Genomic DNA, 27915 nt, shown 5'->3' on the forward strand with positions numbered 1-27915 from the left:
ACTGGAACTTGCTACTGAAGTACGGTAAGGGTTTTTTTAAAAACATTATTCAACCAACATTTTTATTTTTAAAATTTAGCTACTATGATACATAGATTTGTGAAATATTCTCAAAAAGTATAATCATGAAAATGTAGCTCAAAGTGAACGATTAAATTAGTTTAATACCAAATACCAACAAACACAATACACCGATTGGCTTTGAACGAGCGTATATGACTAACGAATCGAATGATTTTCAAATTAGTCGTGACTAACGATAGTTTCTTAATATCGATTTAGTCGATAGTTTGTCAGTACTGTCATAGAAAACATGAGTACTGTTTACTATTACTGTAGGCATAGATAAATGTAGGTGATCAGGTGTGGTTTTTGTGGTTCTTAGGTGAGGATTATTATTTCCTGGTTTAAAATAGGTTTTTTTGAATATAGGTGAGTGGAAATTTTTACGAAATGGCAAAAAACACATCAAGTTCTGCGTTTCGTAAAATTGACGTGGATCAGTACAATGAAGATAATTACAGAGAAGAAGAAGTTGCTGAGTTACAGTCTCCACCGGCTGGCCCGGATGAATCAGAAGTGATTGGCTTGATGAACCAGTATCCTTCTTTTTCTCTCCCCCCAACAGAGTGAATTAAGAACAGTAATTCTGAAGGAGAACCTTTTCCCCGTAGAAATTACAATAAAAACTCCAAAATGTGTTTACTTATTTCCAGACATGTTTTTCAAACATATCTAACAGGGTGTTGTGAAACTGAAAATAGTTAAACAGTTATTTAGAATTTTAACAAGTGAGGTTAGGTTACTTTACAAATTCTATTATATTGTGAGAATGGTCAGGTTAGGATAGCTACATTAAAAATACTTAAAAAAGTTGATGGTTGGTTAGAATAGCTTATTGTAAAATAGTTTGAAGAATTGTTTACAGATTACAAATATTAAATGTATCTAATTTACCCTAATTAACGTTCCTTTTATTTTATAGTATTTTTAATTTGGCTAATCAAACATTCACTCAGTTTGGAATTATATCTAATTTAGTTATCTTATATCTTATTCGAACCGTACCAACAGTTCATACAATTTTAAAATATTTAAAATGTTATTAATCAATCGTCCTCACTATTAAGAAGTATTTTTTTTTTATATAACTAACCTAACATAACCAAACATTTTCATAGATAACGATTGGAAAACATCTCAGGAAGTAAAATAAATAATTATGTGGTTTGTATTACATTTTTTTTATATATAAAAGTGGCTCTCCTTCAGAATTACTGTTAACATTTTTTTTACCCGATTGCTTTCTCATTCTAATACATGCATGTTACTAGTAACGGATTTAGAGGGGAGGGCACGGAGGCACGTGCCCCTGTTTAAGGATAAAATATGTACTTGACAATGACTTCTGAAGTAATAAATAGGTATCATATTAGGCCCCACCGAACAGCAAGGATGTTAAAGCCAAGGCATACATACTCCACGTTGTTCAGGTGGATGGGGGAGCAAGCAGAGGCAGTATGGGACCCAACAAGGGTCAATAATCCAACCAACAAATGGAAGTTTGGTGATGAAGTCCCTACCTGGGGGAGGGGGGGGGAGGGCAATAGCCCTCTTAGAGGAGTTTTGGGGCAGATCCCACAAATGGTAATCTTGAGGGTGAAGCCTTCATGGAGTGGTGGTTTGGAGAATAAGTGAGTTATTGGTGATACAGACACATTGTACATTTAAGTAAATTTGGGTGTTATGTTATTATTATTATAGAAACAGATGTACTAAAAACTCTTTATTTCCCCGTATTTAATTTAAACATGATTGCTTTATCTGAACTTGTGTTGTCTAGTAGTTATGTCTTTTTTTCCCCCTTAGGTTTATGTATTAAAGTTATATTCTTATGCGTACCATTTGTGGCTTTTAAGTTGTTGGTAGGCATGTCACAATTTCAGTGTACAAAGTAATTTAGCCTAAAGAAGTGACATGGACAAGTGACGCTGGTAGGGAGGGTGTACAAGCGACCACAGAGGCAGTGCTGGATGTATGTTCCTTATATCAGCGCAGAGGAAAGCACATTGAAGCCCTGAAGATAGTGCTGCGGAACGCTCCACTCGGCTCAAAGAACCAGCAGGTGAAGGTACGTAGAGCCCACGCGGTGCGACAGCTACAAAGTGTGGCCTCTGACGGCCGTACATTGTTACAATTGTGGATTCGCAAGACTCATGCTTTTATAAGTACTGTTACGAGTGGGAAAAACGGGTTAATAATGATAGTGTGATTAATTGTATACAGTTTTATTTGCTACCAATATTTACATTACTAATTAATCACTGTACTTAATGTCTGTTCTAAAATTACTCAGTATCTGTCAAGTCCATAGTTAATACTCCTCACTGGAGCTAGGCTCAACAGTGGTTCGCCCCTTACCACGCATCTGTCCACACGCACAGTCTCGCTACTCTGTCTGTCAAGCACGATCCCATCGATCCACGTCTGTGCCACTTGCCGAACTCGCACTTCACTCGACTCGCCTGTTGGAACTCCCGCGGAGGCCGGCGATGCCGTTTTTATACCAGTGGGCCGTCTTTCTGGAACTGACTGGAGGGGTTGCGATGTGTCACATCATCCCGGGCCGACCCGATGTTCGAAGCATTCAGAACAGCGGCGCTTATTCACGCCATTCCACGCGTTTGCCTCCGTAAGCCCGCGGAATTCCCAGGCCATTCACAGCGGCGCTTATTCACGCCATTCCACGCGTTTGCCTCCGTAAGCCCGCGGAATTCCCAGGCCATTCACAACGTTGAGAAAGGAGGGTGCACGGACTGCCGGGTGGGGGGGGGGGGGGGGGGGGGGGGGGGGAGGGCAGGCCGCATAACATAGTGGCCACGCGGGCATGCCAAGCTGCCCAGGTACGCCCTTGCCTCCCACATTCAGAACAGTATTTTTCGAGAGAAATAAACGTTAATGTTTTTGGTCTTTTAGAGGGATCAGCTGATAATATGGTTCAGGGTCATATTGACCTAGTTTGTCATACTTGTGTTGTATTATTTTTATTTTCTTAATATAGCGGGGGAAGAAGAGGGGTAGCGAGACGCTGTTGTTAATCCTGTGAGGAATGTCTTGTGCTAATGGATCGGGCCGGCTGAATGGCTAACAGGCCCACCGGCCTGCCTCACGACCCAGCCTCCAATATGCTCGTAACATTACTTTGAAAAAAAAAATTGTATAACCTGTTAAAAACTTTCTTTAATAAAGAAAACCACATTTGATTAAACATTATTTTCGAGGGGTGTAGCAATTTTGGATGCACATTCATTCTGATCTACTTACATGGCTATATCAGTAAGTAATTAATTGGTAGATTTCAGTAACTAATATGTTTCTGAAAGCTCAAGCTGATAAAACATCATTCTATTTAGTTATTGTTTTATGAATTTATAAAAAATACTTTATGGATTGGTAATCGCTATTCAGATATATAGGACATGAATATTATTTAAATTATTAGATCTATTCCATATTTACTAGACAACTTTCTGGTGCCACTTTCGTTAGTAGCGTGATTTACATGGTCTCTTTCGAAACACCTGTCGCAGTTAAGAAAAAAAAATCCCGCATCATCCGCGACGCCTGTGCAGGGGTCCAGGAAGCTCCGGGCATAAGTGGCGCAAGTGATGCAGCTTACAGACGGAGCCTGTAGTTTTTCAACCCAGCTGTTCACGACGGCAAGATGCAAGTTCGCGATCGTAACGCGATCCCCCTCCCTGTTTCCGCAGTTGCGATAAAAATCGTGGCATTATGTTCGGGTAACTACGGTATGCGTGTGTACATATTTAAAAATCAACCGTTGATAAAAAAAAAACCTGTAGGAAAAATTTTACTGAAAAGTCATGGAATTGGTTCACCAGGTATTAGTATTATATAAACTAAACGAAGTGGTTGTTCTCCCTGCAAGTTGGAGAACGGGGGCCGGCGTCTGGACCTGCCCGCAGGACGGAGCCCTGGGACTGACGCTGCGCGTGCTGCTGGCCATCAAGTCGTCGCAGGTGGAGGAGGCGGTGGGCGCCCTGGACCGCGAGCAGGTGGACGTGCTCATGAAGTACGTGTACCGCGGCTTCGAGAGCCCCTCCGAGGGCAGCAGCGGCCACCTGCTGGTGTGGCACGAGAAGGCGTACGCCGTGGGTGGCGTGGGCAGCATCGTGCGCGTCCTCACCGACACCAAGCGCGTCTGAGCGCTCCCGCGCGCCTCTCCGCCCCGCCACTTGTCAGTATTCCCACTGCAGTTACGTGCAGAGGAGCGGGGGGAGGGCATGAATAATTCCCTCTCCCCTTGCGTATGTCCCTGGTTACGTGAAACTATGATTAGGTTACAAACCAAGTAATCGGGGCAGAAGATTAAAATGAAGCAACCTTTTTTTTTTTTTTCCCCCCCCCCCCCCCTTCACTCGTGAGGACAAGAACCAAGCTGCGAACGGCAAAAGTAATAGTGAGCGGAAGTGGTGATTTTTTTCTTTCGGTTTCAGTTGGGTTTACGGTCAGGAAAATTTGTAAATCTTTCCCTCAGAATCCTATTAAATGAGGCTAATGTACATAGTTAATAATATAGACAAGAGCAGGTAATATTAATAGTAGAACCGTGCAAAATTTCATGAAATATGTAGCTCTATGATGGTAGTCAGATAAACGAGTGTGTTTAATTTTAACATACGATTGGAGAAATTGAATAATAATCTTTTGCAGTTATTCTTCAACTAATTTAATAAAAGTTATTTAGGAATACTTTTAAAATATCAGTTGTGATGTTAACTGTGAGAAAGTAATTGTAACCCTCACCTCTTCCTCTTTTTTTTTCTTTCTTTCAAAAAAGCCCAACAAAATGAAAAATAATGGTTAGTGCTATGTAATTAGCGGGTGGCCATATCTGCATGATTACATGGTAAATGTGTGAAGCCATTATTTTTCCTTCAGACGTCGTATTATGTTGGTTTGGTGTCCAAAACATTGGCGGAAGCTTCGTGTTTGCATTGTGGAAACAGTTTTAAATGCTGTTTTGGATTAAAGTGACTGTGTTTAATGATGGAGATTCTAATTCATACTTACTAACCATCATGAGACAGGCGTCCTCAAGCACCATTTCCGCAATGTTTTGGGCGAAACAAAACAGCGATGGGGAGGTTAAAAGTAAATTCAACTATGCCAGAGAATGCCATTTCATGACTCTCCTTAACTCCGTGTATCGTATATGCAAGGTTAAATTAAGAAACTCGGATCCAAGTTCAATGTACAGGGTAGTGTGCTTACAAATTACTGAAAGACTGGTCAAGTTGCTGGGAACTTCAATTTCCAGTTTGTACGTGAATTTAGTTTTTCAGTTATTAATTTTTTTAATCAAACTTAAAAAAATTGGCACGTTCCTGCAAATAGTACCGTATTTAATCGCATAATGTCCGCACCTTTCTTTTTAAATATTTGAAATGGAATTTTTTAAAATCCGCATAAAGTCCGCACCAGACAAAGCAACCCTGGCCACCCCTGAAAGGCACAGTAACGGGATGGAAAATTACCGATGCTGTCAACAATGCTTTGACTTTGAGTTGCTCATTTCTCCAGAGCGGTCGCTGAGAGGGTTTTGTGGCGTGGTGAAACCGTCTGGACTCAGAAACTCGCACTCCACTGCGCAGCTGCCTGCGACGTCACGCGAGTTGCAAGGGGATGGGCTATATATAGCACAAGCCAGTACACGTCAACTCACACTACGTCACAAAGTAGGGGAGGTAGCGGAGAAGTGGTGGGGGTACATGCGCACAGTTATTTTTTATACACACAGTGGGCAAGGGACAGGGAGGGAGGCTCGCCGGCGCCGGCTAATGCAGACATTAGACATCTGCCCCGTGCCATCAGTGGCCATCTTAATGAAAGATTAAAAAAATATCTTTTCACGCAAAGCGTTTATTTTGTGTAGGCTGGCTGCGGCTTCTGAATGTAGGAGCGCACATGCGAGAGAGAAAAAAAAAAAAAAAATGAGTGGCGTCTTCCACTAATCGCCGGCACCCAATTATCTCGTGACCTGTCACATTTCTCACGTCCGCTGCGGAGGGTCGCCAGTTACCAGCGCTCTGCTAGTAAACTAATTATGAGAGAAAAATTTTTTTACTCTACACAAAACGTAAAATTTTGAGGAAAAATTTTTTTTTTGGACTTCACCTCAAATTGTCCGCACCCAATTTTTTGGTCAAAAATGTAGCCTAATTACTGCGGACATTATGTGAGTAAATACGGTGTGTGTATGTATGTGTAAATATATATTTGTCGTATGTCTAATTTTTCTTAACAGGGTCAATTTTATATGCAATATGAAAAGTTTAAAGAAAAATTTATTAATAAATCCTTAATTTGTTTTACCAGGTAACACTAAATACCCTGATGCATTAATTTTAATAAACATAGTTACTCAAATATGTTAATTGTAATAAACATAATTACTCAAATATGTTAATTGTAATCACTGTGCAACACACAATCTTTGTGTTCCACAGTGTTTCCTAGTGGAGTTTATGGGCAGACAGTATTAATAATTGCAAAGGGATTCTGATTTAATGATCTTAAGTATTTGTAAGAATGAACTCTTGGATTTATTGTTAAAAAATAAAATTGTTATTTGAAGGATTAACATACATTTTCTGTATTGAATTTAAGTAATTTTTTATTTTTAATGTATTTGTGATGACTTAACTAGTGTGATTTAGCTAAAAATTGGTGCAAGTATGCACAATTAACATTAACTATCTCTTTAGTAGGAGCTGTCACAGAATACAAAATAAAAATTAAAAGCCATAAAGCAAATGCATAAATTTATTTATTTTTCAATGGTATATATGTATACAAAGTAATAAATGCAACACTTCAATCAAAATATTTCTTGGGGTGAAAAAGCTACAGAAATCTAAACATCTCATTTTATCTTTGTCATAAAATTATTTTTTTTGTAATAACAGTTTTAATGAAGAAATATTTTTTAAATATGAGGATACAGAGTTGGTGAGTTGTTTAATGACTTAAATATAATTTTTAAAAAATGATTCTATCTAATTTAACAGCATTTACTACTAGAGTTAAATATTAAATTTAGTTATTAAAAAAAAAAACTACAGTGAAAATTTGATGCTTGGATATTTCAATTTTTAAGAGCAATCTTGTAAGGTTTCAAAAATCGACCTACACTATCCACAAGGAAAATTAAAACTATATGACATCAAGAAGTCAGGAAGGCAATATCAAGATTCAAAATACATTTCTTTTATCTGACACCAGAAGAATAACAACATTGGTTATGGATAAATACATACCTGTTCTTATTTAAATTAGTAAAATGTAAAGCACATCGCACCAGCAATAGATGACATTTATGTTAGTTGTTTGCTTAGTTCGAACACCACCAATGTACATAGTTTTCAATTACAGAATAATAATAAAAAAAATAGTGTTATACTGACAATAACGTAAGTACGTACACAAAACATTACGTTTAATTCTGTTCCTGTGTAGGTTTCTTCTGTTGAGCATGAAATTTTACTATTTGTAATGTGTATCAGGTCTAATTTGGTGATTTATTCCAGGATCTGTAAAAATTACAGCGTTAATTGTTAATTTGTTAGGAAGCAAAAAAAAAAAATTTACTGTTAATAGCATGGAAAAGTGATGGAAAGTAAAATTATCCTGAATAGTAGAATGCGAATTCTTAAAGCTGAAACATGCCAGTGCTTTGAAAAAATTTTTTTTTCCTTGAAACGAAGAGTATCCCGAGTTAGGTGGAGGTATCAGAGAGGAGGAAGGAACACAGCCAGACACGTAACAAGGACACTTGCCACACCCACCACCTGGATGCATCAGTCTTCTGGAGGCACGAGAGCCAGTCCTGGTTGCCACCGTCGGGTCGCGAGGAGCCTGGCGCGGAGCTACAGCTTCGAGGCCAGCTGGGACCGGGCCCGCAGCTCGTACATGTCCCGGAGTGATGCGTACAGCGACTCCCGGAGCTGCCTGGCGCTCGTCCCCGGGTCCGACCGGAACGCAGATATGCTGAAGTTGATGGTCTTGTCCCTGGGGTTGTAGCAGACCCCGTAGCCGTCGGGAACGACCGGGCCGAACGAGAGCATCCCGTCGCAGCGGAACGGCACCTGTCGACACGACGTCCGACACCCGCGTTCTGTTCTCTCACCTCGACTCACTTTATCATGGTGTCTCGAAACTACTCCAGGCACGCAATGAGACAGTTACTACGACAGAACACGGCCTTGGTCGACTCCTTCCCCAACATACCTGTGCAGAGTACGTTTGTGTTGTGTCTCAAATCACTTCACTGCCCACAAGATGTTAACACCCAGTCCCTTGTCCTCTTTCAGGTCTAGAAATGTTTGTTGTTCCTGCCACAGCATCACCCTAACGGTATAACCATTCCCTTCTCAATCATTATTTCATTGCAGCTCCATTCTCCACTCTGACAAGCAACAGAAGATATGTTGCTTCCGGTAGGGCAGCCGGCTGCAAGTGTAGAATGCACTTGGTGAAGCAATCTACATGGATCTGTAGAGTGCTTGTTTAGCTTATACGTTATACATACAGTACATAAAAAATAATGCATTTACCTGACTAGTTGAAAGTCTGAAGTGAGTGCTACGAGTGTACCCAACGTCTTTGAAGAACTCTGGAACGTCCATCATGTTATCCACAGCAATCATCTTCAGGCCGAGCAAGTGCCGATCCACGCCATTGCCGTTCACAGCCTAGAAGTAAAAAAAAAAAAATTACTGTCTCCAGGTAAGGTATGAGTAGGGCCTGGAATTTTTCGCGATTGCGAATTTTGCGAAAATTCGCGCGAATTTCGCATGAAAACGCGAAAAGTAAGTACATTCGCGAAAACCACAACATTTCTATATTACACTGCGAATATATCCCCGAAAAGTACCATTACAGTAGAATCCCGCCGATGCGAGCCCCCTTTGATGCGTCCATTCCGTTTATATGACCGTTTTTTGAGAAAACATGAAAAATTTAAGCAGAGAAAGTCGAAAATTTGAGTAAAATCGGCTGAAAAACAAGTCTGTTACACTTTGTTGGGCTCTATGCGTTCACATTTATCTTGGCGAGAGCTGTACTGTAAGCAGCCAGGCATACAAAAGACGTCTAAAAATAGATACCATCCCTCTAGACTGGCCACGCGGCAGTGTCTAGACGAGCTCGGGGCCTTCACTATCGCACGAAAAGCCGTCTCAGCTGTCATGTTATCTTACCCGCCCGGCGGCTTGACGTCATACGTGACGTGACGCGACGCAACGCTTACCTCTCCCATCCCCTGCTAATTCTTCAAGGCTTATCCCTCCCAGAGCCACAAACCATGTAAAAACAACCCCCCCCCCCCCCCTTTTTTTTTAACAGCTAACATTTCAACCTTCTGCGTGAGAAACTGTCAGCGTGTTTTTTTCTCTTTTTTTTTTTTTACGCTGCGAAGGGACGTGGAAAAGATACTAATTGCTTGAGCTGTCAAAATAAACATCGCTGACGGCAAGGGCGGGAGCGCATCCTGTCGGTCTGTCGCTGTGATTATCTACTCCAAAAACATGTCACAGCATTTCAGGATAGCATTGTTCTTATTTCTTTCGTTTATAGCCGAATTTTTTCTACTTGATCCACACAAGGTTAAAGTATCCTTTAACCCAAGTCTTGTGTTTTAGCATAATTACCTTATTTTTACATAAGCCGTGTTCGTGTATGGTTTTGATGCTCAAAATTGATCTGAGGTATAGTTCACACTAAGTTTTTTCTCATTTGTGCACTGGGGTTTGTTCAAGTGGCAACCCCGTGTTCCTCCACTCCATTAAATACGAGCATATCAGTATCAGAAACATGGGTTTTATTGTACTGACAATAGCACAGTGATGTGCAAATTTTGCAACTGTAAAGTTTCATGGGATAGAAAAGATTTAATTGACAAACACCTAAAGTCGGCTAAGCATGTGGCATTGGCAGCCAAAAAAAAAAAAAAAAAGAAAGAAAATTTGTAGTTGCAAACATCTATAGCAACGTGTCTGTTTTGTGTAACTGTTTTGGATTTAATTGGCTGTTATTATGCATATTAGCCTATTCCTAGTATACATGGATTGTTTATTAAATATGTAAACTATTATATTCAATAACTGCACAATTTAGTCAACATTTAAAATACCGGTAAAATTTCCATTGCATAACGAAAATACCGACTTTAAACCACCGCTTTTCTAATTTGAAAGTACCGCTTTTTGCATATTGAAAACACCGAAATTTTCCAGGCCCTAGGTATGAGATAATTCCTCTCACAAAAACTCAAGTTATATTCCTGGATGTAAGCCTAACTCCAGGAAAGGTGGAAATGTTAAAAATATTTTAACTACACAACAATCAGATAAATATACAGTGTTTTCTCGCATAATCGTCGCACATTTTATTCTAAAATCAAGTTTGAAAAGTAGGGGTGCGACGATTATGCGGGGGAAAAAATTTTTTGTTAGGTAAAGTTATTCATAAAAAAACCTGTTCATGGAAAGTACGTTAATTAAAAAAAAAAGGTGGATTATATAAGAGCACGCCAAACAAATTATATTAATAATTCATTAAACAAAAACCTTTCTTTAACTTTAAAAGAAAATGTGAACGCAGGCCACTTGAATCTGCGACATGAATTAACGCGTAACTATTGCCGTAGTACACATTTACCACTAAAGAATGCGGGCCATCAAATGTAGTTAACTCGGCACTCGACAGAGAGCGCGCGCTGCGTGCAATCAGCGAGATATTGATATTCGACTACGTGCGCGCGCTCTATACGGGAAACAACATAACCAAACATGAATGATGCCAACTAGCGCTGGCTACATGTTCATAAGCGGTACACCGCGGCGACACAGACGATCAGATAAAGGAAATAACGTTTAAAAAGTCTTTAAAAGAAAATTTACACGTCGGCCAACTTTGTATTTCCGTTAATTAAATAAGTGGTAATTTCCGAATAAATATTAGATTTATACTTTAAAATACATCATTTTATACGGAAAAGATATCTACACCGGTACTCCGCGGCAACGCAGATGATCAGATAAAGATGATAACATATAAAAACGTCTTATTAAGAGACTTTATTTACATGTAACTTTTTTTCAGCACATATATAATTTTTATTTATATGTAACCTTTTTTTTCATCATGTCAAATTTTGTTGCATGTTGTGCATACATGTACATCTTTAAAGTTCACTCTCATTCATTATTCCATAACGCGCCTAAAGAAGTATAAATAAAAAAAAAGAGTCAAAGTTTCTGTCTAATCGCAATGTCCCGACCTCAATGGCGTAGTTGCGGTGGTAGTTGATGGCATCCATCATCGCAGCGTGCTTCTCCGCGTCGGACGCCGCGCCGCCCAGCATCTTCTCCGCGAAGTCCACCGACTCCAGCGAGCACGACCGTATCGTCTCCGTCCTGCCGTGCACGAACTTGCGCAGCGAGGCCGACTCGTAGTGCGCCGCGGGCTGCCCGTGGATCCTGCCAGCGAGGGGGTTATACGTTATAGTGAGTTCCGATCAATAACAACCCTCATCAATACAAAGTCGCTAGTAGTCTGTGGGATAGCCCTACAGTATTATGTATAGTGTAGTATCATGTGTCACCTTACCTTCTATTTGTCATGTATTACTATTTTATAAAACTTTGTACAGCTACCTTAGACTTAGGCATGTATACACAATCAATGATGTGACACAAACTTTTTTGTTTCCAATCTATAATCTATATTTTACCAACACAATACTAGAGTACTATATCACAAACAATGTACACCTTGGAAGTTGGTACAATTATATTTATTGGTCTTAAAATTACTATTTTATAACCATGACTTTTGAAATCAATACTTTCCAGCTTATATAAGACAAGAAAATAATAGTTAACTAGCTAATAAATCTCGAATTTAGCTATGCTGTGTTTCACTAAACTATACCTTTATTTATTTTTGGTGGGTACCACAACTATGGTACATTACGAGAGGTTTTCAGATTTGAATCTAATTTATCTTCAAATAAATGATGCTGGTGCTCAAATATTGAAAAGTTCAATAGTTTTCCAAAAGTGTTCATAAATCAAGTATTTAATATCAGGTGCTTAATTTTATTATTTTAAAGTTTCAGGGTTCTAAAAATTTTTACGAAAATTAATACTCCGTCAGGTTAAAGGCAGAAGTTCCTAAACTCAGTACGTTACCTCTGGTTTAGGAATTTCACTATTGCAGATTAATTGGAATTCAAATTTGCTTGTCTATAGATAGATAGTATTCACCTGTAGAACGCCAGCTGAATCGCCATTTGTATGAAACTATCTGGGCTGACTTTCACGGATTTCAGGTGATCTTTCCCGAAATCCGGGAATGTGCTGCAGTTCAACTCAACATTGTTCACCAGCCTGAAAAGAAATATATGATCTTCACTTTTGCTGTCAAGACAGTTTGCAAACTACCTACATCATAATCAGACTTCACATGCAATAAACTAAAACACATTTTCATTTCTACTATCATTTCCTAAACATTTACGATCATGATTTCTAAAACTAATACTGTTTTTGCATATTTAAATAAAGAAAACATTTTTTTATACTGAGAGAAAAATACATTCCTGTCGATGAATAGCAACTATAGACATGATAATTAAGCAAAGAAATGATCTGTGTTCAATAAAATTAACCACTCACTCATCCAAATTCTTCAGAGCAGCGTCGATTCCTTCCTCGATTTCCGGGGTCAGTTTGAACGCTAGTTTCCGCGGCGGTGAGATGTTCTCTGGGGCCGAGTTGAAGCTGAACACGTCCGCCTGCTTTTCACTGAAGCAAACTTCAATTATAAGAAGACCAAGAACTCAAGACAATCAAATATAAGGCAAGTTAAACTGGAAGATGACCTATCAAAATGATATAAAACTCTCAGTTCAAAAGAAATTCAAATTAGTTGAATTTTCACCAAGACTTGGCCAAGCTTACACATGAAGTATGTTTATTTTTCATTTCAGTGTCATCAAATATAATTGTTAAAGTTTGTATCCTAAAAATTAAGTTGTACTAATATATTTATAAATAACAACAATGATCTTTAACTTGCAATTTTTTTTACAAGTGTTTTAAGAGTTTAATGAGTGATGAATATCACGTATTTGAGTTTATTTATGTTATATATATTTTTTCTTCATATTTTTCATATTCCTTGAGAGCAGGTGACTAACCATGATGCTGCAAAACATTTATATCCAGGGACAGATTTTAAGGATTTAACTGGACTGTCCAACGGACAGGTATAATTGGACACTTGCCTGTCCGTAACTAATTCCACCTGTCCAGCTTACGTTAAAAAAATTACTGGTTATTAACTTGATATATGCTTAAGAACATCACTCTACTCAAAACAAGTCAGTTTTACACTATTTTAATATTAATAATGGAGTTTTAAATATTGATTTAAGTGTTTTGCACTAAATCACTGGTTTAATGTGTCTGAACTACTATCAGATGAACTGTCATCAGATGCATCTTCCTCATCTTGCTGCAGCCTAGCTACGCACTATCTGTATGGGGGCTGAAATGGTCTGCACTTTCTCTTACCACGATTAAACCAAAGTTCAATAGCCGGAGGGGTAGGATCAAGATCACAGACACTACTTGATTTCATCTGGATATGCATCAGTGATGATAATGTATCATCAAGTTTTTTGCGCCAGTCCGTTTTGGTAGACTTCATCAAAGAAAATTCTCTTTCACAATCTGCGGTGTGAGCAGGCAGAGACAACACAAGATCCACGAGTGAAAGAATATTAACAAATTTGTTCTTGTGTCTTGTGTTTATTTCCCTCCAACTGGCTTTGACAACAGGAGTACAATCCTGGTGAACAACAATTTTCAGAGCTATCCATTCTGGCTCCACCATTTCACACTGAACATTATTGTTCATAAGGGATCTTGAAAAATTCTAATAAATCGATGAACGCCGGCTGCATGCACGAAAAAGGATGACTCATTGTCCCGTTATGCTTTGTCCCATTACGCTCATTATACGCTTGCGCCGCATCTATCTCTCTTCCGCTCGATTGGAACAACCATCGATTTGACTTTTTCGAGGCACATTAAACTTGAAACACTCCCATTCGTTTCTACTTTTCCTATCATCATCCTATCCTTAACTGAATAACACCGATTGGAAGAAGTTAAATAGCAAACATGTATAAAAGTCATAGTTAAAATAATCTCTTCGTTAAAGTAATAAACATATTTGAATTAATGAGTGGAAATAAAAGTAAATTTATCAATTAAATTGAATATTTCATTTCACTCCTTCTTTGTATCCATACAAAATAGTGATAATTCAATAAAAATGATTCAATTTTATTCATAAAAGTATGCAATCATTTCATCAATGTTTTGCTATGACGTTGTCACGTTAAAATATCGTCCGTAAACCGACTTTACAGACAACCAATTTTTTTTTTTTTTCGGCGGCTTTGAAGCGCCACTTACATATCGCCACATTGCTGCACAAACAACTCTAATGTATAATATTAAAATATTGAGCGCCTTTGCGTCATAAACACCTGTCAAGATAGACACGTTAATTGTTTAGGGTGCCAGTTCCCACGTGAAACGAATGAGAAGGAAGGAATGTGAAGAATTTGTGTCGGGAGGATGAGAGGGAGGGAGGGAAAACCGGTTATCACTTCACATGGCCGCACGCACACAAACACACTCTCCCCTCTCTGGCTGGTTTATTTTTAGATTTCCCCATCTCCCCCTTCTACAACAGCCTTGCTAGCGCCGCGCCGGTGGAAGTCGTTGAAGAGAAAGGGAGGGGTCAAGAACGCGGAGTAGAATAACTGCGCTGTAAAACACTCCCGGAAGGGTCGCGCCATATTTTATTACTCAATAAATCAGCATAAAATGTGCGACCCTTTACCCTTATGCGGGTAAATACGGTACTCCTGACGGACTTGTGTTGACTACTGAATGTTACGTTGAAATTTAATAGTAACCTGTCCCCCCGGACAGGCACGTTTCGTTATATACATGTCCGGACGGAAATTTGCCTGTCTCGGACAGGCGGACAGGCGTTAAAGTCGAACCCTGTTTATATCAACAGTTAAACATCAGGATAAAACTTTAGTTTTTGTTTCATTTACGTGAAGGTTATCTACGTTTAGTTCACCAGGACAAACAAACACAGAGCACATCACTTCTGCCTCACAATAGACCAATGAAAAACCCATTAATCTCAATATTCTCAATCAGTGTAAATTATTCACCTTTCCCCTCTCAATTAGTGTAAACTATTACCAACTGTCCTCACAACTAGTGTAAACTATTCACCAAACTCCCCTCTCAATTAGTGTAAATTATTCACACATCAACTCTCAATTAGTGTAATTTATTCACCAAACCCCACTTAATAAGTGTAAATTATTATTATTCCCCCACTCCCTTCACAACACATTCCATTTCTCATCAACCATTAATCACAATTACTGTCAATTATTAACCTATTCTCCTCCCCCTTCCCATAATCTCCACCCCACATAACTAGGAACTTTACTGATCATGCCACTATGTCTGTAGAGGGGGTGGTACGAATAATGTCTTACCCTCCCCCTCCATGGTTTACAAGTTTCTGGTAGATGTCACTGGCGTGTATGTCATCGGTCATCTTGAATGACGTCACTGATGTTTCCAAAGTTCGCTGCTAGGTAGTACCACTCACTGTTGCTGCACGTTTCTACAAAAACCTTAAATGCGGTGCATGGGTTTCAAAGCCACGAGAGCAGTAGGCACTGCCGTAGGTAAAAACCTGCTCGTGCAGACCGGCAGTTGGGCAAATATATTCTGTAATGCTACTGGATTCCGTGGTTGCACATTTTGTCACCCTTGAAGAAATTATCTAGAATGAACATAAATGGAAGAACGCTACTATAATAACCTGACTGATGAAGTTTTTTTTCCTGTGGGCCTCTTGAGAAACAAGCTGTTTCAATATTATGATAGTCAGGGGCGCAACAACAGGGGGGGGGGGGGGGGGGCAAGGGTATTTTGCCCCCCCTCTGAAACCTTGAAGTGGGGGCAAACGGGGGCAAAGAAAATGCTGTGAAATCAATTTTTAGATAATAAAACTGCTAAAATAGCACCATTTTCCACCTTGAAATACTAATTTACCCGAGGGAGGATCCCCGGACCCCCCGCTTCAATAGGGGGGATCGATGATTCTTTATAAAAAGGTATATTGCCCCCCCCCCCCCCCCCCCTTGGAAATTTAGTTGTTGCGCCCCTGATGATAGTGGTAAACATTTCAACAACAATAATTATAGTTTGCACATTCATACTTATAGCAAGAAATAGAGTTAAAGCTATACAGTTTTGTACAAGGGTGCCAGGAGTGCGCTGGGCGGCGAGGCGGCAGGGAACTCACGTGTGCTCCAGGGCGTGGTCCAGGAGACAGCCGACGGGACCCCCCTCGGCCGGGCTGTGCTCATACACACAGCCCACGTCCCCGCCCGCGCCCACCACGATCTGCGCAAGCCGAGCCACGACACTCGAGCGGGCAGTGTGCACTCTGTCATCAGCTGAAGATTAAAACAAAAATTGTTTTCATTTCTTTAAATGCTGTACTTGGCAAAAAAAAATTTTTTTAACCATTTATCACAACACTAATTCACACAAATCGAAATCTAACTACAACAATTTTTATTAGCATACATAACATAAACAGAAAATTAGTATACTAAAATGCACGACAGTATCGTGTAAATATTAGGTAGGGGTGTTTATAACAATTTCAAGTGGACATGTAAAAAAGAGGAAACTTCTGTATTGGGATTGCAGCATAGCTTACTTTTGTGGCTACGCCCAATTTTTCGAAAATAGTCTGTTTCCTAGAAAGAAAACAAAACGCGCCAAACTCTCTTGCCCCGTCTGCAGTTTGGCAACAATGGAGAGGTCGACGGCCATGGATGACGATGACAAGGGGGTGTAGGTTTCTTGTTCATGAGGGGAGGCAGGGAGGGAAGGTTTTTAGGGAGGCAGCAGAAAATGACGCAGCCAAAGGGAGATGCGACCGAAGCGCTATCATACGAGGAATGGTTGAACGTTTTCGACACACTTACCCAATGTTTCCACAAACGACCGACAGACGTGTTAGCATCGGAAATGCGTTCCAGTGGCCGAAGGCCTAATACGCCTTAACAGTTCAGTGCAAATAAATTTAACATTTAAAATTTTTAAGATTTTTTAATAATAATAATAATAATAATAATAATTACAAGCAAAAAATTTGTATCATTATTTAACGAATTTACATCATTAAGTATATTAAAATTAAATTAAATGGCATATATTTTTTTTTTTTAAGAAGAACAATGGACATTTGGTAAGCGCTGAGCACTGAAGAGGAATGGTTGTTCTGGTCCCCACCTGCAGAGCCTTGTCGTACCAGCGGTTGCCCCCGCTGGCGCGGCTGCCCCCGCCGTGCAGCATCAGCTGGCCCGACACGGACTGCTGGTTGGGGGCGCCCAGGCCGGGCGCCGGCCCGTCCAGGCACACCACGAACAGGCTCTTCTCCAGAGCCTCCAGCGGCCGGCGGTTCTCGTGCTCTGCACACGCACAGCTCTGTACTCCAGTACTCCCGGCCACGGGCCATCCCTCCCACCGGTCCCAATCCCGCTGGCGAGTTCACGAAGCACTCGAGTAGTACTTTGTCAAGAACTGTTACCAACCGGATAGTGGGACATTTTAATATAACACAACTGAAAGCTTACAAAGCCCCCAATACGCAACCGAAATAAAAAACAGATATTATTATCCGGGGAGAAGGAGCACTTTATAGACTATTCACGATAGTTTTGTTGCACGACAGCCGTAAATATTGTAATATTGAATTAGAAAGATGTTTGATATTTATTTTGAATAAAATCAAGCTAATTTTACTATTGTATACAGGGCTAGATTTTAAGGAATATTTTAACCTGCCTAACGGACAGGTGTAATCGAAAATTTTCCTGTCTGCTGTTCTACCCAAATAAAAAAAATTTCAAAGTCGCTGTTAACAAACTATGTTAAAGTAGAGCAAGGAATTAGTAAAGTCGCGATTTATAAAGACAATAAATTTAAAAAATTATATTTTGAAAGTATACAACGTAAATTACGTAATTGTTGGCTGCACTGCAACGAAATTAATATGGCAACAAAAACAAACAACATCGGTGTGAGACGTTTTGCATCTCTAGCATACGAATACGACTTTGTTACGTGAATCATGACGTGAACGTAAGATTTTAAGAATAATGATTCAGAAGATTTCAGCACGGTTTGTACATAACCTACTTTTTTTTCCCACGGTATACAATAGCCAGAGTCGTCCGTCACAAAAGAGCAGCCATTATTGTTTATTTACAGATATTGTCAAAGACGTTTTATTTGCGGTCCCGGTCGCATAAATGTTATTAATCACCTCTGATGCATTAGTGTGTGCGAATAACCTCGGCGTCACAAGTTGCACCTGTCCACCGGACAGTTGCCTTTTTTATTTTGCTTGCCCGGACGAGATTTTGCCTGTCCCGGGCATGCGGACAGGCGCTAAAATCGAGCCCTGATTGTATACATTAGTAACGTATCAAACTAATAACAAAATGTCCCTATTGTGTTGGGATATTTACACCCTACGTACATTTTGAAAGGGGGAACTCTGTGAAGGTAAAAAAACTGTGCTTCACAGTTTAAAAAATTTCAATTTTTTTTTTTCCATATTCCAAAGAGAACATTGAAATTTTCAGAAAATCCTCAAAACCAGGAATTGCCACACTTATTGTGGTGTGTGGTCGCAGCTGAGCCAGTAGAACGGGACGCACCTCGGGCCAGCAGCTGGTAGTGGGCCGCCCAGGTGTCGCGGTGGTCCGCAGTGAGCACGCCCACCGGCCGCGCCGGCCTCTCCGACTGCTCCACCACGGAGCGCAGCTGCGCCACCAGCCGACCGTGCGTCACGGGCCGCCCCCGCTCGTCCAGCACGTCCACGCTGAACAACTGCAACCCGGCACGGCCCGGCTCGACACGGACGGTCCTGCTCCGAACAGTGGCGGACGTGGGGGAGTGGACAGGGAAATGAATAGTGTAGGTAATAGTGTGCAATAGTGTAGGTATCGTGGAACTTTCCACCTGAAGCAGAATTTTGTGAAAATTAGCCAATTTTTTTTGTGGTAGTTCTAGGCCTGTGCGAATTTTCTACTTTTCAAATACGAATAATTAACTATTCAATTCGACCTCGAACGCTAACACTTCGAAATAACGAATATCCGTTTGCTAACGATCACTTGACATAGCTTACCTCGCGAGTTTGTCGTGTATCGACGTTCACAGCTGAAGTTATCATTTTTGCAATTATAATACCCTTTTTTTTTTTAATGTTTTAATGGGACTTCATGATCAAAAACATGATCAACAAGTGAGGTTTTAAACATCCAACAAGTATGTATCAAGCTTGGCGTCCATTTGACATCGGGATCATTACAGACGCTGACGTGATGAGATCAGAATGGGATATTGATGGAAGGAATGGCTGATGTATCAAATACTGTTGACCTTGGCCACATAACTGCGCTGCTGGCATTAAAATAGTTTGTTCAGAATTTATCGTTACTGTCAGTTCTCAGTCTTTTTGACACAGCAAGCGGCAATTAGAAGAAGGAAACAAGGCGGCAATTCTAAGGAAAAAGAATTTTACGGCTGCAGTTCATAAGCCATTCATCAGAGAGCAAAGAGTGCTATGATTTATGGTGGTTAACCAGGGAGGCTGAGTGTTTCATCTTGTCTCATCTGTCAAGCCTGCTGACGCCCCCCCTTCTGGCAGCAAGGTTCAGAAAGCCATTAAACAAGAGCGGACTAAAGTGGCTCAAGTGACACGCAGTTAGGCAGATAGTGTAGTTTTTTCAACCAAGCAGAGTTTCAGGAGGCAGTAATTACCAGCCGTCTAAAGTGGCTTAAGTGAACGAAGCAGTTACGGGCAGAGCTTGCGGTTCTTCAACTAAGTAGTTTCACATCGCTGTAAATTCACATTTTCCAGCGGCAAGATACAAGTTTGCAAATACAACAAGACTCTTACTTTTAGGGTTTATCAATTTTGGTAAAAAACCATCACATTATGTTCAGGTGAATACGGTGTATTTCGCATGACATTCTTTCAAGCAGTGCTGTTAGTTGAGCAGGACGGTCGATATCGGCAGGCCCCCCGAGGCAAGGGCTCACCTCGTTGTTGTGGGCCACCACGATGTGGCGGGGCTGCTCCCCGGGCTGCAGGAACAGCACCGAGTCCAGGGGCACGCCGGGCCGGCGGCACGTGCCGAACACCTTGTAGTACTGCGACATGTCCAAGAGCTGCTGGCCCATGCGCTCCTGGGGCAGCCTGTTCCTGGGTCCCCAGAGAAGCATGCGTGGTGTCACCGACACCGTCCACAGTCACAACACTACAAGAGACTACATCTTGTGGTTGATATTTTGACGTGACGTCTAATAAATCAATGAACGCCGGCTGCACGCACGAAAAAGTGTCCCGTTACGCACATTGTTCCGTTACGCTGTGTCCTGTTACGCTGTGTTCCATTACGCTGTCGGCGATTGCAGTAATAATAGGTTATGTTACAATTGACTAAAAAATTATGGTGGTTCATATAATCGATGATAGATATTTGATTACTGTTTATTTATGTGAAAACTTGTTCATAATTATATTTAAACTTTATAGCTAAACGCCAGTTTTTCAAATTAATTGCAAGTCATCTACACGTGAACTGTTTCGTTGACTGTTTATAAAATGAAGTGAAAAGTTAATGTGGTTTTCATTGCTTATTACAACAACAATTTCGGCAATAAAGGTTAATTATTCTTGCATTTTAAAAATCTGATTACTAGTATAATTTGAAGTATTTATTCTTTTATTATTTAAATAAAAATTATTCATTTTTATTCATTAAAGTATGCAATCATTTCATCAAATTTTTGTCATGACGTCACGTTAAACTATCGTCCGTAAACCGACTTTACAGACAACCAATTTTTTAGGTCAATTTTGTCTTTAAAACAAGATTTCAATATTATTTCCATATATTGATTATATTCATAAAAAGTGCATTATTCAACCCATATAATACTAATAATTTTTTCATTTAATGGACATAAAATAGTCTAATTTTGACCGACACTGATGCACTTATACTGTAAAATAATTTGTAATAAGCATATCTAAAATAGAACTATGTACTAAAGGAAAAAAAAAATTGTGAGTTTCAAAAATGTGCCAACATCATTAACGTAAAAATGTGTTACTTATTACTGATGCGAAATTAAAAAGCTTATTAATTTTTGCCAAGCCATTTTGTTTATACATTTTGGTACAAAATTCATGTTTTGTCAAAATGCTGATTGATTTCATGGTTTTAGTTACATTATGGTGCTAAATGGTGAATTAAGTTGCATTTTGGTGCTAAATGGTGCATTAACTTGCATGTTTATGTTATATGCTTTGCAGGGTTATATCTATTTTATTCCAATTCACCACATAATCTTGTCCCTAATCATTTTGGGAATAGTAACACCACAGGTATTAAGAAAAAAAAATTGGTCAAATGAACTTCAGAGGTTATTAGTCATGAATTTTTTAAATTATTTTATTGCCTTTAATATTTTCACTTCAAAATTTTTTTCCTTGAATATAAAATCCTTTGAATACTAAGGATTTGATGGTGTTTGAGGTTTTTTATTGGTTCATCCCTACTTTCAAGCATATATTGTCGCATCTTTACAACACATTACATTGAATTACAGTTCCTTATAAAAACAAGCAAGGTCCTTATTGTGTATGATGATAAAGGTTTCTCTAGGAGTGTTGTGATGTAAGTGAAAGCGACGACACACACTGGGATCTAGTGGGGAGGGACGCGGCGAGAGCCTCACTCGTCCAGTATCCGCTTGTAGTCGAGGGTGCCGAGGATGAAGTGCGCGGCGAAGGACAGGTGGCAGTCCTGGGAGGCGAAGGACTGGTGGGGCAGCTGGATGCCCGGGCTGGAGTGCACCTCGACGGGCAGTCGGAAGCCGAGGTAGGCCGCCCGCACCCACCACTCTGCCAACTGCAACACGGGGCCACGCGTCCGTCCGTCACCGCGGTGACTACTGGCACAGGGTGGCTACTGGCCGCACAAATAAATATTGGTGACTTCTTACAGACTTACAACGTCTTACGGCTCGGTTTAACATTCATATTTGCTACAGTAAACTCCCTATTATTCGCGGGCGGATGATCCATGCACGCTACGAAAAAATACAGCACATATGTAAATCTGTATTTTATTACAAGTGAGAAAATTTTAACTCTAATGACGAGTGTATTGTGCAGTATACAGTAAAACGCCACAGACCTTCTCGGAACTCACGCAGTAGGCTGGCATGCGTTGCTATTTTTGTCTCTTGTCGCACTTTGTTTCTAGTCTTATGGTGGAGCACTTTTATGTTTACATTACTGAAATGTATTGTATGTTAATTATTCAGTAAAATACTAAAATTTTAGCATCATTAAAAATTTTGTACTGTTGATGTAAGTTTTACTGTACATAAATGTTTAGACTTTTTAGTTGAAATTAATGTTTCCTTTTTTGTTTCCCATTTTCCGTTTTTTTGCGGATTATCCGCGATTTTCACTATCCGCGGTGGCCCTTCCACTTAATTTCGCGGATAATCGGGAGTGTACTGTATTTCATTTCATTTTCATTACGATTAAAGATATTTCCTTAAAAACTAATTGAAACACAGTCAAATGTCAATAATATGAACCTGAAGGGACCATAATTATTTGTCCCTTTGCAAAAAAAAAACCAGTTTCGTGGCTTGCCAGACAACCTGATAATTAATGCAAATGGGGGTTTACAATTCGAGAAGCAGTGCGAAGAGGAAAGGGCTGTTTTGCAATCGTCTGCGGCTGACACGAACCCAATTGTCGGTACGAGACGCCTTTTCTTCCAGCAGCTTCTGCAGTTTCCTGCCGACTCCGTTCGGCGCAGCGAAGCTCCTCACTACCTTCTCTGTGCTGGCGATTTCTTTATCGGAGAGCAGCGGTCGGACGGACCTGCGAGAAAACAAAACCACGTTACATTAATCTTTAAAAAAATATATATCCGCAATAATGCCACCAGGCTGAAAAAGAACACAAATATATTTGTTTGATCACAGTTGGTTACACATCAAAAGTAATAAAACCTGCTTAAAAGCACATCTTAACACATTTCTGATGCCTTTAGAATTCTTTGAATGTTATGGTTTTATCATATTTATAAAGTAGCTACTGATGTTTGAAAAACTTACACACAATATAGTAATATTAAAAATGTACAACGATAAATTTAAAAATTAAACCAGCTTCAAACTACAGGTGCAAACTAGAGAAGATTGTATCTTCTGTATTCTCCAGTTGTTTTTTAGTTCTGTGATGGAAAAAAGGAGGTGGGGTATCACCCCTCCCATAAGACCGCCACTGAACCTGACATATATTCAAAGTTTATAGCACGTCTCATTATTAGATTGTAGTGTGCATTTAATTGGGAATTTACTCTCTCTTTCCAGTGCACAATTTATGCCACTAGCACTGTTCTTGATTTGGTGAGTTTTGTAAAGTAAAATTTCAAATGAGAATATTGGAAATACATTTTTCTGTTGTATTTCCCCAACAGCACCATCTGAAAATATTCAATTTTTATTTCTAAGGAGTTGTAATTGGTTTCAAAATTTTTTTGGTCACCAATATTTTTGTATCATTAAATGTTAAAATATGTTTTCTTGAGTCCAACACATAAGTTTATGGAATTAAAATTTTATTATTAGTGACAGACATCTACAAATAGTCTCCTGTAAAATAACATTTGGCGTTAAGCATTGAACTATTATTTTTTTGTCGGACTAGACTACAAATTTAATAATACGACAACATATTTAAGGTTTTTAATAATACCCTAAACTAAAGATTTATGATAATTAATTTTATATTTTAACAGGCAAAATGAGGTAACTTAGGTAAATTTCGCTGCATTTGGTGTTTTGATTTGCAATTCAGTGTTTTGACTTCAATTTTGGTGTTGTTTCTGTTTTATCACTATTCGTCATATAATCTTGCCTCTAGCTATAAGAGTGCCACCTCGTGGGATTGCCACGAGACACAGTCCCGAAGCAGGGAGACAGCGGACCAGGAACGCTAGGGAAGGATCGTCCACGGCATGTCCCAGCGCTTGACTGGACGGTGAACTGGGAAAGCAATGACGACCAGGCCCGGACTGCGAGCCTTGAGGCCTGGAACGCGAGTCCACTCGCTGTCTGACCGCCGCTCTGCCTCGCTGCAGCCGGCACTACCTGAGGAACTTGTCGAGGGTGCGGTCCAGCGCCGGGACGGGCAGGCGCTGCGGTGCCAGCGGGCGCGAGGTCTCCGCCGACGCTGCGTTGACAGCCAGGTGGCGCCAGAGCATCTTCGGCGCGGTCGTCACTGCATCCGGCGCTCCCAGAGTCTGCAGGAACGTGGTCACGGCACAGCGCTTTCGAACACACTTTGAAAAAATCCCTGCCAGTAACTGAAGATAATTCAACGGACAATGACAACTTTTAAGTTGATATAAAATTATTAAAAATTATTTTATAGTCTTTCTGAATGTGATAAACTAAGAATGGTTGGCCAGTTTAATTTTTTAATTTTTTTTTCTGGAATATTAATATAAAATTCAGCATCACAGTTACGTATTTATTTTTGTAATAGTTAATGGACCAGTTGCATGTGTCAATCTCTGATGACCTCAAAACCAAAAAAGGCTTAGCCTCAGTAAATAAATAAAATTACAAATCTACATCGGAAATGTTCATAAATTACTTTAGTTGTGTTTAAACTCAAGTCTAATATATTTGTAACTACCTAACTCGGTAGTTGAATTTAACAAAATCGAACCAAAAAAGTTGCACAAACCACAGCAGAGGATGAAAATAGGTTCCTTCTGAAGAGTTTCAACATGTCCAGTTGGCGTTTCTCCGGTGTAATCTGGAAGCCAGAAACAAACCAATAATGCACAAACAAGTAGACATAATAGATGACAACTGACAAAATTTAATGTAGGAACCATAATGAACACTGAATCCTACCAAATACTGAAAACCAACAGATCAAAAAAAAATTGGTCCAAAAATGTTGTCATGGAACACACCCAGACAGACTTCTTTAAACTGACTCTCTCAAAGAAACCCTCAGCAAGCTGGTAGTTCAATCACTCAGTGAGAGAGGTGTGCCAAAACCTTTTAAAAATTCAGTTTGTGGTTCCTATTACCAAAGTAAATGCTTCCGATCAATGCGAGAAGTTCAAAGCTCCCAACTGTTTGTAAGATATTGCAGACAGTGGCCAAGAATAAATTAATAGAGTCAAGGCATCCGTGATATAAGGCAAATAATAAATTAAGGGTCTGTTAGGTGAGCTACATATAAAATACTTAAAATATTAGAATCTAAATATTTTTACAATGATTTTATATGTTAATAATGTAGCTGGCATAACCTAACCAACCTTAAGGCACTGGTTATTATTTGCCTTAGTTCCCAGAAGCCGCTACTCAGAGGGATTACCGGGCAGAGCACATGCAAAGGGCGGAGAAGCGGTCCAGGGCACTGGGACTGAAAGCGACAGGCAGGACGGGGAGGATAACAGCGCAGACCACATTAGTCAAGACGATGCTGAAGCGGCTGAACTATTAAGACTCGTTAATAGTGAATGAATCAATAACTGAAAGAACGAAACCGAGCTGATTTCTCACAGACGTCAGGGTTTTTGGAAACGATGTGAATTGGAGCGTCGATGGAATGCGTAGGGTGGGGGAAACTGAAGTGCTCCAAGTAAACCCATTGTCTCATGGCAATGTCCACACCATGTTTTTCACCTGCGAAGAAGCCAGGTTTGACCTGCTGAGAACCCAGCTCAGATTGCCTCGGTGGGAGGTGAGCGACTACTGCCACTTGAAGAAGGCGCTGACAGGGCAGCAACATGGGTGACGAGCGTGTGGAGGACAGGGAGGGGGAGTGGCACAGGTCGTCAGTGATGGTTGAGGACCTTGAGTGGGGCACGCAGCAGGGTAAGACTTGGACAGAAAGGATGGTGAGGTAGTTTAGGGTGGTAAGTGGTGGAGGTTGAGGGGATTATGGGAAACAGCCTGCTGTGGTGGAGTCAGTTGCAGAAGGAGCAAAGACTATGAGTGGAAGCTGAAAAGGCAAAGGTTTTGGAGGGAGAGGTCTAAAGTGGGAGTAGAACAATGGTGAGGCGTGGTTTGAGTGCATGAGTAAGCAATTAATCAAACTCACTTGAATTACTAAAAATTACAAACTGACTACAAGCATATACAATGTTGTCGAACCACTATAAATACAAGAATCGCCCTACACACACCATTTCTAAAACTATATGAAAACAAAAGTTTTTTAAAAACTTGCTTGCTTGCAATGTTTATTATATATTGCACTTGGAGAACAGGCAGAATATGCTCTAAGTTCATAAGTAGAAGATAATGTTTCCCCTTCTTCCCTCTACGTGCAAGGTTGTCACACCTGTCTTGGTTGTCTTAAATTTTCAGTCGGCCGATACTGGCTGCAAGCAAGAAACAGTCTGCTAACAGTGTGCTCAGCTGGGTTGTCAACATCTAGGTAGTTGGTAACTAGATCCCAGCTGAGCGTACCTCCACCCTCCCTCTGTCGAGAGTGGGGGTGACGGTCTGGTCAACAAGAGTTCACAGTGCCTGTGTTCAAGAGGAAAAGTGCTTACAGAGGGGTGTCCATAGCAGGGAAACTAATAAATGTTTTATTTGACTTGCCATACAGGACAAGAGAGCATATAGGCAGTGCTGCAGCCAAACTGTAGTGACCATATGTGGTTAGAGAGAGCAAGTCCAATCAAATATCGCAATGTCATAATGTGCTCGCCATTCAAACGTGTATCATTGAAACGACTCAATTCAGGATGTAGTTTGTTCAGAAAAATTGTATAACATTGTCAAACTGTATGCACTGCTTACAATGCTTACACAGAATATTCACCCCTGGAGCAGTAAAAGCTTGAGGGAAGTTGGTATAAGTGAAAGGGGTGCGGTAGTTTAGGAGGAGACTGAAGTGAAACGTACATTTGCAGGAACAATTTCAAGACTGCATAATATTCAAAGTTAAGAAATTACAGAACCATATGGCAATGATCAACAATGATAATAACATTTAAATTGACCTCTATCGATAAGAATAAGATAGTGTTAAATCTGCGAAACAATTATCATAATAATACACATTATTATACAATGAAAAACAAAAAAATATATATTAAATTAGGTGATCATCATAAAACTTAATGTTATTTATCAACTAATTTCACTAGACCAGTTGTTTTAAATTGTATTACATACGACCCGCAACCAATCCCTTTAAGCAGAACAGAACTGAAGCCTATTTAAACCATTTAAATAGTTGGGAGTCTCATTCCAATCACTTGCTCAATTATTTGTTTCAACGCGCGAACTACTCAAACTGGTTTAATCCGCGTGTAAGTGCAAGGCAGGAGAAAACAGATGTGTTTGTTTTCTTTTTTAGAGTAAATATTAATAAAGCTATGAAGATGTAGTGAATGATGTAAAAGCATTTCTCCTTCAAAGAAGCCATCTTGAATTCAGTAGTTTTTTTATGTAACTTATATGTTTATAATATATAATTAAATTTTTTAACTAACTATAACTTTTTGTTTCTACAATACATATTGAGCAATAAATGAATTCATTAGAGTTGAATATC

The 27915-nt window shown here is 39.8% G+C and overlaps 2 protein-coding genes across 4 annotated transcripts; one reads left to right on the forward strand and one right to left on the reverse strand.

Annotated features, from left to right (window-relative positions):
- The first annotated feature begins 308 nt into the window (after window positions 1–308).
- On the forward strand, window positions 309–6837 carry LOC134537448 (actin-related protein 2/3 complex subunit 5-B). The gene is made up of 3 exons (XM_063377899.1): window positions 309–599; window positions 2059–2131; window positions 3987–6837. Exons 1-3 carry the CDS (start codon window positions 454–456, stop codon window positions 4224–4226), a joined length of 459 nt encoding a protein of 152 aa, XP_063233969.1. The 5' UTR covers window positions 309–453; the 3' UTR covers window positions 4227–6837.
- Window positions 4423–27733, reverse strand: LOC134537447 (carnitine O-acetyltransferase-like). 3 transcript variants are annotated; one of them, XM_063377897.1, is made up of 14 exons: window positions 27584–27733; window positions 25072–25143; window positions 24471–24622; window positions 23061–23196; window positions 22032–22204; window positions 20328–20490; window positions 18938–19109; window positions 17505–17683; window positions 16504–16604; window positions 12762–12890; window positions 12351–12473; window positions 11363–11561; window positions 8637–8774; window positions 4423–8168 (listed from the first exon to the last, which is right to left on the reverse strand). In XM_063377897.1, the coding sequence occupies exons 1-14, from the start codon at window positions 27584–27586 to the stop codon at window positions 7950–7952; spliced, it is 1959 nt and encodes a 652-aa protein (XP_063233967.1). In that variant the 5' UTR covers window positions 27587–27733; the 3' UTR covers window positions 4423–7949. The 3 variants fall into 3 exon arrangements, with proteins under 3 accessions (XP_063233967.1, XP_063233966.1, XP_063233968.1); XM_063377896.1 differs by having other exon boundaries at window positions 27534–27722; XM_063377898.1 differs by having other exon boundaries at window positions 27530–27720.
- Between the last annotated feature and the right edge of the window lie 182 nt (window positions 27734–27915).

Source organism: Bacillus rossius, chromosome 12 (genome assembly GCF_032445375.1).
Source record: "Bacillus rossius redtenbacheri isolate Brsri chromosome 12, Brsri_v3, whole genome shotgun sequence".
Taxonomy (NCBI): Eukaryota; Metazoa; Arthropoda; class Insecta; order Phasmatodea; family Bacillidae; genus Bacillus; species Bacillus rossius.